The sequence below is a fragment of the Bos javanicus genome, chromosome 8 (assembly GCF_032452875.1).
Source record: "Bos javanicus breed banteng chromosome 8, ARS-OSU_banteng_1.0, whole genome shotgun sequence".
In the NCBI taxonomy this organism is placed as follows: domain Eukaryota; kingdom Metazoa; phylum Chordata; class Mammalia; order Artiodactyla; family Bovidae; genus Bos; species Bos javanicus.
The window spans coordinates 43061597-43073737 of NC_083875.1; the positions used below are offsets into that span (position 1 = coordinate 43061597).

The 12141-nt window shown below is 41.0% G+C and overlaps 1 protein-coding gene across 7 annotated transcripts in view; it reads right to left on the bottom strand.

Moving 5' to 3' along the window:
* Positions 1-12141, bottom strand: part of SMARCA2 (SWI/SNF related, matrix associated, actin dependent regulator of chromatin, subfamily a, member 2) — a 179781-nt gene that overhangs the window by 98234 nt on the left and 69406 nt on the right. For all 7 annotated transcript variants that reach the window (XM_061425431.1, XM_061425428.1, XM_061425433.1 and 4 more), the window contains exons 16-19: positions 11368-11434; positions 10604-10714; positions 7771-8013; positions 6061-6174 (exon numbers count right to left, since the gene is read on the bottom strand). In XM_061425431.1, coding sequence (XP_061281415.1) covers positions 6061-6174; positions 7771-8013; positions 10604-10714; positions 11368-11434 — 535 coding nt within the window. The remainder of the gene's footprint in view (positions 1-6060; positions 6175-7770; positions 8014-10603; positions 10715-11367; positions 11435-12141) is intronic.

Sequence of the window (12141 nt, forward strand, 5' to 3'; positions counted from 1 at the left end):
CTTCACTTGGGCCTCACTGCCAACCAGCCTGTGCACACCTTCCTGAAAGTGGGAAGCATGGCTGAGGCAAGCTTTAAGTGCACTAGGAGATGGCAGATCCAAAATGAGGGGCTGGGACCCTCAACCTCCTTCTCATCAGTTAGCTGCTGCCAAGAGCTGGATGGGAGGAAGCGTGGGAACGAGGCATGCACGATGATGCCATGCAGACAGGGAGGCCAGACAACCCCACAGGGGCCAAGTCAGCAGAGAAGTGAGCTCGTCCCTAGGACTTGACGGCTCCTGTAGAAAGGGGACCTCCACTCAACCCTCCTTCCTCACACCACTAGGGGGTCACAGACGCTGGTGTGATACGCATCATCAAAATCACCATCCCAAGTTTCACAACTGTATTTTACGTTTGCTCCTCGTAACTCCCCCAACAAGTCCAAGCTGTTTTGTCTTTGTATCTTCCTATAGTCTTAGGGCTGCCTTTCTAAACCTTAACTCTTCCTGAGGGCTCTTAGTAAGGTCTCCCCTGATCACTACACCTATCAGTCAATCTTCCTTTTTATTTCTCACAAACAAGTGTTTATTAAGCTTTTTTAATGGCAATCCCTTACCAAGAATACATGTTAATGTACCTCTTCTGAATACATGCCCATATATTTATTTATGAGTCATATGCATGAACTAATATTAATGCCTCAAAACACGAGTTAGTTTTAGGACATGGGTCAATATTAGGCACTTGTTTTACATCTACATTTCAAAGGGCCAAGGTGATGACATCTGATTTTTTAGCCAGTTATACCCTGATCCACTGGGATTTCTCACTGACTGACTCTCCTATGGCAAGGACCTTTCTTCCTTATGGGCTTCTCAGGTGGCGTTAGTGGTAAAAGAACTCGCCTGCCAATGCAAGAAACACAAGAGATGAGGGTTCGATCCCTAGGTGGGGAAGATGCCCTTGAGGAGGAAATGGCAACCCACTCCAGGGGTCTTGCCTGAACAATCCCATGGACAGAGGAGCCTGGCAGACCACAATCCATAGGGTAGCAAAGAGTCGGACACAACTGAAGTGATTTAACACGCATGTACCCTGTTCACTCTATAATGGGGCTGGTGAAAATTCACACTGGGAACAGGAGAGGTGGCAGGTCTGCACTTTTCCCATTGTCCACCTACCCGTACATTATTTCTCCTGTTTTCAACCTGTGATCCTGGGCAGAATCTTTTAAAAGTCTGTCATCCATCCTGAAGGTCAGGGGTGTTACAGTTTAGTTAAAATGAGATCATCCTAAAATTCTTTTATCTGGATATGGGAAACCCACAATGCTCACAACAGGCAGAAAGCAAAAGAACCCAACTGTGAGGGTGGATGGATGACCGATGTCCCAGGTGGGGGTGCTCCCCCTCACGCTCCCCATCCCCGGGATAACTGACACAATCTAGGCCAGTTACCTGATGGACTCTGTGACACAGGCATATATACCACATGGGTACCAGTGTCTGTCTGCATGTTAAATCAAAAAACTGTATATATTTTTTTTAATTTTTAGGAGAAAAATTAATATAAATAGGAGCTCTAAAATCTTCCTTCCACACCCCAGTGGACTAGTAGTAAGCACCCCACACATACATACACATACACACACCCATGTGTGCTCTGGAGACTCCTGTCCTAAAGCGCTTGAATGCCTGGATCCCTCAACCTGATGGGGTGGGTGACGCTGCCTTTCATTGTCATGCCATCGTTCGGCGACACTGCACGCCATGCCTCCAATTTCTGGTAAAGTTCCTGCACCTCCCACCCCCACCCAAGTGCTGTGCAGCGCACAGAGCAAGCCGTCAGAGCCATGCATCAAGAAAAGGGCAGACTGACAGTGATGAGGCGAGGGAAGCCTTTGTAAGAATCACACCATCTCAAACGCTGCTGGGTCTGAGTCATCTCCAAAAACCTTGACGGCCCCTGACTAGAGCATGAATCTGAAAGTTCCTCAAAATGGGCTGATGCTGAAGGAAATAAAACCTGTATATGACTCTGTAATAAGGATGATTCTCCCACCAGGTTAGGCTTATGACGGCCACTGGGACTATTATTTTCAAAGGATATGTAAAACTGGGGTGCCAACCTCATGGACATGACAATTACCTCGTAAGACTCATTATGTTGGTAAATGATCAAACTGGTCCCTTCAAGGAGCCAAATCAGGTGGTTACAGTGGCCCAGACCCTCCTCCTATATAACCCGGGAAAAGCTTTCAACCTTTATTCATAGTTTCTCCCTAAACACAATTCCTCATGTATAATTTCCCTTCCAAAAGGATGCATTATTAGAATAGGAAACCCAGACTACTGTGTGTGATACATTATCACTTTGTGTATTGAGATTTCCAAACAATAATATTAAATTTATTAAAGTCCTGGGTTCTGAAATCTATGGCATGAAACCATACGGAAGTTTCTTACAAAGTTATGTACACATCTACCATATGACCAAGCCACTCCTACATACTTCCTAAAGTGAAATGAAAACCTATGCTCACACAAAAGCCTATACACAAATGTTCACAGCAGACAAGCATAACTGTCAAAAACTATAAACCACCCAAATGTCCTACAATTAAATTGATAAGCAAACTCTGGTGCATCCATGCAATAGAATACTATCCACTAATAAAAATGAACCAACTACTGATACATCCAACACCTTGGACGTTTCTCAAATTCATTATGCTGAATGAAAAACCACAGGCAGAAGGTCTGATGGGACATATGGTCTGATTCTATTCCTAAAACATTCTGGAAAACAAAAAGCTATGAGGATGGAGGATGAACCATCGGTGCTAAGAGGCTGAGGGCAAAGCGAGAGCATGCCTAAAAAGTGACAGCACCAGGGAATTCTGGGGGGGTGGGGGGTATGGGGAGACAGAATTGTTCTGTATTTTGATTGTGATGCAGTTAACGTAACTAGGAGACCTGGGTTCAATACCTGGAGAAGGAAATGGCAACCCAATCCAGTACTCTTGCTTGGAAAATCCCATGGATGGAGGAGCCTGGTGGGCTACAGTCCATGTGGTCACAAAGAGTCAGACACGACTAAGTGACTTCACTTTAACATAACTGCATTTGTCAAAATTCAGATCTATATACCAAAGAACAGTGTATTTTATTATATTTAAATTAAAAAGTAAAATGGAAATCTACTTCCATAATTGATTCTTTTTCATGGAAACATTTGAGCGTTGCTTCCATAAAAGATTTAGCCTTTTGCGGCCATCCGCCACAACGCCTTTCTAGATTCTTTATACAGCCTGAGAAAGACATACATGTTTGTGGCTACAAGCAGATGGTGGCAGAAGAAAGCTCCTTACCCCCAAGGATAACACTTAGATGGCAGATTTTCCCCAGATCAAAGTCCTAGCAAGGTAGAAAGATCAAAGAGTGGACACTGGCCAAACCACATTAACAATAGCTACATACACATGCTAAGGGATTAGTTCATCACCTTAAAAGGGTGATGGTAAAATGCCAGGACCAGAGGACACCGAGAAACAATGAGAACAGGAAAGCAGAACCAAAGTCAGTAATAGAAACAGCGGTGCAATAGAGAAAGTAAGGACTCTGGGAGCAGCAGCTGTCATCAGCTGAGCCTTAACACGTGCCAGGCATTGCATTACGAGTACTGCATCCATTTAATCCTCTTCTATAAAGCATGTATTATCTATTTTCTAGCTCACTGCTGGGAACACTGAGACCCACCGGTTTAAGTAACATGCCAAGAGCACACAGTTAGCAAGAGACAGAGAATGCAGTGGGGACCCAGGTCCACTCTGACAGGCAGAGCCCATGATTTCCACTCCACCAGGTTACCTCCAGAAGAGGTAGCTTATCCATAGATTAAACAGACACACCTCGGGCATACCACAGGTTCAGTTCCAGGCCAACACACACAGGGTGCAATAAAGTGAGTCATATAAACGTTTTTGTTTCCTAGTGCACATAAGTTATGTTTACACACTACAGTCTATTAAGTGTGCAATAGCACTGTGTCTAAAAAAACATTGTACATACCCTAATCCAAAATACTTCATATTGTGGAAAATGCTATCCTCTGAGCCTTCAGTGAGTCACAACCTTTTTGCAATAGTAACATCAAAGATCATGGATCACCGATTCCCATAACAAATTTAACAATAATGAAAAAGCTTGAAATATTTCAAAAATTACCAAAATTTGTGACACAGGGACATGAAGTTAGCAAATACTGTTGAAAAAATGGTGCCAATAGATTTGCTTGAGGCAGGGTTGCCACAAACCTTCATTTTGTAAAAAAATGCAATTTTTCAAACTGCAAACAAGGTATATATATATGGGTATTTAATATACCTCAAATATAAAAATTTAGGTATTAAAGAGTACAAGTGTACTTCATGCAGGAAACACGCTCTTCAAAATCTAATTTTTAAAAAAAAATTTATCAATACTCAGGAAGTTTTCTTGTGAAAAGAGCCATGAAATAAATGTTTTAGTAAAGTAAGGAATTCCTTTGTGATATAACCAATCATCCCATGATCCTTATGCTGCAAAAGTCTATATTTTAATCAAATGGACTTCTTAAAAACAGGACATACTTTCAACTTGTAATATTTTTTAAATCTATCTGTATTAGCCAGTCCTGGAAATCAGTAAACAAGATTTAGAAGTTTTATGGGATGAATAAATGAGTAAGTGCGGATAATTATCTTTTATTGTATTTGTTGCTTCTAAAGAAACAAAAGGAAGAATGGGGAAAATTAAAATCTTTAACATTTCATTTCTGTAAGTTCTGGATCTCAGTAACACTAAAGGAAGCTACATGACCATTGTACCCATTCCCCAGCTTATTCAGTAACAAGGTCCACCTTGAACAGAAAGAGGGTTATCCAAAGATGTGAAGACCATAAGAAGTCAAAGAAATATTGACAGCATTCAATCCCCAAGATGCATTCACTAGCAAAATAAAATACTTAAATATTTGGGTTTTCACTATGATAAGCGTGGTATAAGAACAGTGTTAATATTTAATTTTTCTCTGACTACTAAAGATAGGGGATTAGGGGACAAAATTCTCTCTTAGTAAAGTAATCAACTTTGTACAATATCTTGCCAGCTCCCACTTAAAAATGAATAGGATGAACCAATCCGTCCAAAAAAGAGAGTCATTACACAGAAAAACACAATGATGCAAAACACACATTTCAGAATTGGCTCCTCTAAAGAGAAAAGTTACATCAAACTAACTCATGCGGCAAACGGTGCGCAATGCCAAATAATCTATCTGTAAGAAAATGAAACGCAGAATTCCAGTGTTTAGAACTCTAGCGGTTCCAAAATATGATGAGAAACATATTAAACTAATACCCAAATCCAGTCCAAAAATGTGGCGCTAAGGGCTCAAAAAGACATCCTAAAGCCCTGAAAAATCAGTGTCCAAAAACGAATCTGAAAAATATTTGCTTAAGATGTTCATAGAATCTTAATTAGATGATGTATCTATAATAAGAACCCTATTTTTCACTTACTATCAGAACAGTGACATCCCAAGCATCCAACATTGAACACATTTCTGGGAAATGTGGCAAGCATTTACTAGGCCTTCTGATAAGGATACAAGCCCCGAACTCATAGCCTTATGTGGCTCAAAGCAGAACACTTTTATGGCGCCTGTAAGAGTGAACTCAACAAGGTTAGTAAAATTAAAAAAAAAAAAATTCTAAAGTTAAAATAGAATGTCTATTCACGTACTGTTAAGTTAATGTAAGTTAAAGCTAAAATGTAATGACAGTGATTTGGTAATTTTCAAATATCTGTCCCCAAACTTTTGGAAACCAAGATGAAATGTTCAAATTTCCATTCTCTCTCTACACTAAACCCTCCAGCTTCTCTCTAACAACTACAACAAAAAAGTCCTTTAAGATATTTTCCAGTTACCTGGAACTAAAACACAAGCCTGCTATTTCAGAAACACCATTTCAGGGGCAGGTAATTTGAATATAACGGCAGGGGGAATAAATTACAACTTTTGAATTTGTAACATACCTTTTCCGGAAGCTGAGATTCAACTTCTTTCTTCAGTCTCCTCAGTAAGAAGGGTCTCAACACCTTATGCAGACGTCTGATGATCAATATAGTTTCTTCTTCATTTAAGTCCACCTGCAAGAGAACCTTAGATGAATTTGATCCTTTTTTTTTACGGTTATTTCATGTAATAACTCTTTATATTTATTATTGGTTTCAATATATGTCTGAAATTTTATGTGCATTAAGGCCAGGTTTATACCCGTCATGTACACCTCAGAATTCTGTTCCCACCTGCCTACCAGGCTGTAACAGAACAGCCTATAAACAGATGTCTTTGTCTGAATGCTGACTTCTATGGAAAAGAGTTCAGAGCCACCAGTTTCAGACTGGGAGTGTTAACAGCTCAGAATTGGAAGGGATATGATTGTGACAAAGGCTGATTGAAGACTGAGGTTGAACATGAGTGAAAGGGTAACAGTTAATGTGTTCTTACTTAAAATCGAGGGCTTCCCTGGTAGCTCAGCTAGTAAAGAATCTGCCTGCAATGCAGGAGACTTGGGTGCGGCTCCTGGATTGGGAAGATCCCCTGGAGGAGGGCATGGCAGTCCACTCCAGTATTCTTGCCTGAAGAATCCTCATGGACACAGGAGCCTGGCGGGCTACAGTCCATGGGGTCTCAAAGAGTCGGACACGACTAAGCGATTAAGCACAGCACTTAAAATTGAAGCAGTAAGTTGGGCTCTTAACTTTGTCTCAGATGCAGAAACATATGAATGGTACAGAGCTTGAACATGCAAAGAACAAGAATAAATACAGTTTATGCTGGTGGGTTGCTAAGCCCCTCTACCTGATTGCTCTGCTCTGCTGTGACTGTGTCAAGTTCAGTCCTATTTGTAAATGCTCTGCGTTCTCTTTCACCTTCCTCCACTAACCTCTAGGGGGCAGAGCTGATTGATGTTACCTTCTTCAAATGGGCAAGCCAATGAATTCCTGACAAACGGCAAGGGTACCTATAATATACCTCAAAATTAAAGGGCAAATGGTTCCAACACAAATATCCATAAAGCATTTTAAGTGCTTTTTCATTCCTATACTTAAGAAATCACTAATCAAAAGGACAGGTTCCTGTTTCTAATAAATGAGTTTTTAAGAGAAGGCAGAGAAAGGAATAATAATAAGAAATTTGAAAACAGCTACTCCAAGGTTTGCAGAATATTTATATATGCACAAAACTGAGATTCACACTAAAATCTGAAAACGATGCATACAGAAAATAACTATACACTAGTTTGGCTTTACACACAAACTCTTAATGTGGAAATGGTTTAAGGGGAAGCCCAAGTTTATAACAAGAAAATATTTTTTTTTCAAGGTTTACATGTGGTTGGTTGAGCTGTGGTTACAGACTGAACAAGTATCTCTGTATCTATCCTCCCTGTGGTCCACAGCATTTAAGCATTCCACTGGTCAGGAACACCCTCTGCTGGCCTAGCTACCACAATGGCGAAAGACAATGGGATTAGGACACCCTAGATCCTAGGATCACTTACCCATTACTGGATCCATTCTCTCAGGATGGAAAAATATCCCTGGAGTGAACGCACACCCACCCACTGACTGGCTTCCTGATATTTTACAACACCGTAAGCCACCTTGTGGTCTCAGCCTTAGGTCCTGTCATTTCATTTCTTTGTCATGCAGCGGGGAAAATAAATGTTAGGCCAGTACCCTCTCTCCAGTCATGGCAAACGGTGCATTAAACCACTGCTCGAATGTGCTGCAGCTCTTAAAAATGGTGGGGAGGAGGAAGTTGAGGAGGGCCCAGAGTTCCGGGAGCTTATTCTGCAGTGGGGTCCCGGTCAGGAGGATCCTTCTGGGGGCCACGTAGTGCGTGTTGAGGACCTGCGTCAGCTTGCAGTGGTGATTCTTCATGCGGTGGCCTTCGTCCACTATCATGTATTTCCACCGGATCTGTAATGCAAGAGGAAGGACCAACGTGGTGAACGAGGGAAACACAAGTATCCCCGAGAGGCAAGTGGTGATGTGGAAAACCAAAGAGCTCATGCTTGGTCCAGGCTGTGGCATGATACTCCTCAGCATAAACGACTCTCAGCAGTCTATTTCCTATACCTGACAGGTCATGTCACGCACCATGCAATGATGGGATGAAATAACAAAATGCGACCCCTAAGTACCTTTTCACAAAGAAGGCAACTAGGGCTCAGAAAGAAACGATCGGGCCAGGACTAGCTCCTGTGTCTTCCCATCCAGTACCTCTTCTATCAGTGCTCTGTCATGACAGCCTGCCAGATTTAAAGGCTACATAACCACTGCTCATTGAGTACAGAATATAGTTCCCCACTTGAAGCAGAGGTTAATGACTGATTCCTCCAAGACGACGTCAGCCAGTACCTATAGCAGAAGATATCTGGCTTCATGCCCTTTTTCTATTACCTCGGCTGACTACTACCTTCAGGGCTTGGCTCCTATTCTTTTTTTCTAATTTGAACTTAGTTGCTAAGATTTCAAAGTTGGAATATTTCACCTAAAAATCTGGACATGCAGCGTCTTTTAAAACATTAGAAGATCTAGCAACCTGGACTCTCTTACTTCACACGTATTCCTGACCTGCCAGGTCCATACCTGCCAGGTCCAGGACCCCGGTTTCAAGACATCTAAGATGAAAGGACAGACTCACTGGCAGAGAGGGCGGTACTAAAATAGCATTGTTCTGTTTATGCCAAAACTTCAGAATTAAACACAATATATTCCTCCAGCATGACTGTCACTTCAAAAATAAAGAATGACCATATGACACGATCTCCCTTTCTAAGTCTACACACAGTCCCCTTCCCCTCTCACATCTGATCCTTCAGCCCCCTCCAAGGTCACGTTTCTCAAAGTGAGAACAATGAGGAATATCCCACAAAGCCTATCCAATCCCCACAAAACAGTGGCAATGGCCAAGAAGAGCATCTGGCATTCAGATGTCCCTGGATCCCACTGCAAAGCTCTTAGAGAGGAAGGAAAAGCAAAGAATTCTATGAAGTCTCGCCTTCCTCAGTAGAAGCACCAGGAAAATCAGGGGAAAAGGAATAAAACATCACTCAGAAAGGGATGTCCAGGTAAAAGAAACTACCAGAGGTGTTTTGGGGTTTTTCCCCCCCCTTCCCCCACCTCCACTAAGAAAATTCCTTAAGAATAATTAAAGTTGTACAATCAATTGTCCCAAACTTACCAATAAAAGAGGCCAGAAGATAAAAATGTACTGATCAATATTCTAAATCCACCTTCCTGCCTAATTTAGCCTATAAAATAATAAGGAATCGAAGGTCTATAATTTTGCTATCGGATCTACTGCTAATTAGGTCTTCCACTCAAAAAAAACTACTACCTCTTTCCAGATTTTCATTTCTCCAGAAACAAAGGCAGTACATCCGTTACCAGGCGTCTCCGGCGAATTTTGAAATGCATATGCAGAACACACGATACAAATTTTCTTAAAAGGATCTCAAATGTACACACACATTCCCACAGTTATACTGAAAACATGTCATTTTTGACACTGCCAAATCCATCTCAGAGTGTGAAGACGACGAACTCACAGCGTTGTTGCTGGTGCCGTCTCGATTATTAAACCTCCCCTGGGAGCACGTTTCCTTCATGTATTTCCTAGGACGCCATGAAGGGAACTCTCTGTTCCCAGGGCAAAGGTTTAATGCAGAGATTGAACAGATCCCAGAAATAGTGATTCTGTTCAGTTCTGGCCATAACTTAGTGTCAGATTATAATGCTTTCAAAACACCAGAGCGTAAAAGAAATTACTAAAGGAAAAAAAATGAAGTTCTCCTACTTGCTCCATGATAGAAACTACTCCCATCGTTCTACATGAATATATTTGGAGGCAAGATGACATAAATGGAAAAAAAGATTCTATTTTTTGGCTAACGGACAGTTTAAGACCTATAAATTAGCAGATATGTAGGTCGCAGGTAGAAAACAACTCTTTCCCGACTCCAAATATATAGTCATGGAAACAACCCAGAGTCATCCAAACAAGAATAGCCCATTATTTCACTGGAAATCAACATAAAACAGGGAGAGCACAAAAGCTACAGCTTGGATAAACGTTCATATGGAGAAGACCATATGGAGAGATGCCTGCTCATCTCTGGAGAGACAAAGACACAAGAGGCATGAAGTTCCGCTGCTGACAATATCCCAGGGCAACAAAAACAATTATTTCTTCCACAAGCATGATGTTCAGAGCTGTTGGAGAGAAAAAGAGTTGCAGAAGGAACCCAGGTAAATTCTTTTAAGAGATGTAAACTCATTAACTACAACAGGATAGGTAAGAGTCCCAGGATCACTGACATGCAACAGAAAACAGCATACATAAAATTAAAAACCCATGACCAAAATATATCTGACTCTGAAAGAGAGAGGGAGAGGGCAGTCATCTAATGAGCAAATTATAGTAGTGAGTATAATTTGGGGAATATTTTAACATTCCAGTTGCGATGGTCCATAATTCGAGACAAAAGAATTTTTTTAAACATACCTTTGCAAGAATGTGCTTGTCTTTTATGATGTACTCATAAGTAGTCAGGAGGACGTTGAATTTGCCACTCCGTAGCTGGGGGACAAGAGAGCGACGCATGGCAGGGGTGCCCTGAATGGGAAGAAAATACAGATCTATATTACCCCAGGGAAGGAGATGTGCATTGTCTCTCACCACTCGTGGCTTAATGGAGCCCAGACACATGACCAAGGACTGCACGTACACGCAATTATCATATATAGATCCATTATCCAGGAGGAATGTACTTGGGAAAATTGCCCACGTCTGGGTACTTTTCAGACTCTTGTGGAGAGGCTTTCCCACTGCAGACCAAGGGAGGGCAGGGAGAGAAAAGGAAATTATGGTGACCCCAAGGTAGCAGAGAACCCGCTGCTCTGCTGAAAGGCTCCATTTCTACAGGGGCGTCCAGCCGGCGCTCGGCTGTCTGGGTAATTGCCTAACTTTGCAGGAACAGTGGGCATGGTGCTGGCATGCGGGATATGCGATATTTGTCATTTGTATTACTCTCATCAGAAACCTCGCAATATGATAATTAACAATTTTCTTCTGCATTTCACTATCTGAAAGTAATTATGGTTTATTACAGTAATCTTCTTGGGATGATTAACTCTCACTGTTTAGTACATGATGTACATGACAAAACTTTACAACCAAATACAGTTCACAGATGTGCACAAGGAACGAAGAAAATAGGGTCTATTTTTTGCTTTTCCACATTTATATATAAATACAGCATTCCAAACCTTGTAAGAAATTTTCACCACAGAAGGAGCCCATTTGTCAAATTCATACGTCCAGTTAGATAGAGTCCTGTAGAACAAAACAAAATACAGAGAGATGTTTGTATAAAAGTCTGTGGTTAAAAAGATGTTCTCATTCACTTTCAGGCCTCACCTTGAAAGAGGACAGAGAATATAAAATATCTCAACTACACATTCATTTTAAAGGTGTGGAAATACGAGATAAGTTAGAAACAAGTGCCACAAAGCGTGACAAGTTTGAGGATTCATAAGAAATCTCATGAGAGGGAAAAAAAATTAAAGAATGCATAAACACAGAGGACAAAAAAGCATCTTATTTTTAATACTGAAAGACAGCAATTACCAGAGTGATTTGGGGACTCTAAAAACAGCCATATAAATTCAGAGAAATTTGAGTCAGGAAAAAAAAATGATAAAAGCACATGAAAATACTAAATAAATCTGCCAGGAGGGAGCAGGGGGAAAATAGTAAATGTCTTAAAAAAAAAAAAAATCCCCCAAGCCATCAATGTAATCTATGAGTCAGAACATGCAAAATATAGATAAAAAGCAAAATACATGTTCAAGATGTAGATAACATGGAAAGGATGTCTAAGTACTATGAGTTCAAATAAAATGGATTTAAGAGGTCTGTGAAGAATTCTCATTTAGGCAAAATTTGAAGGAAACACTAAAACAGAAGTTTTACTTTTTCTCAAGGTCCAAGTCCATAATGAGCAGTGAGATCTAGAAGAGGACCTCAGTGAACAGGCTGCA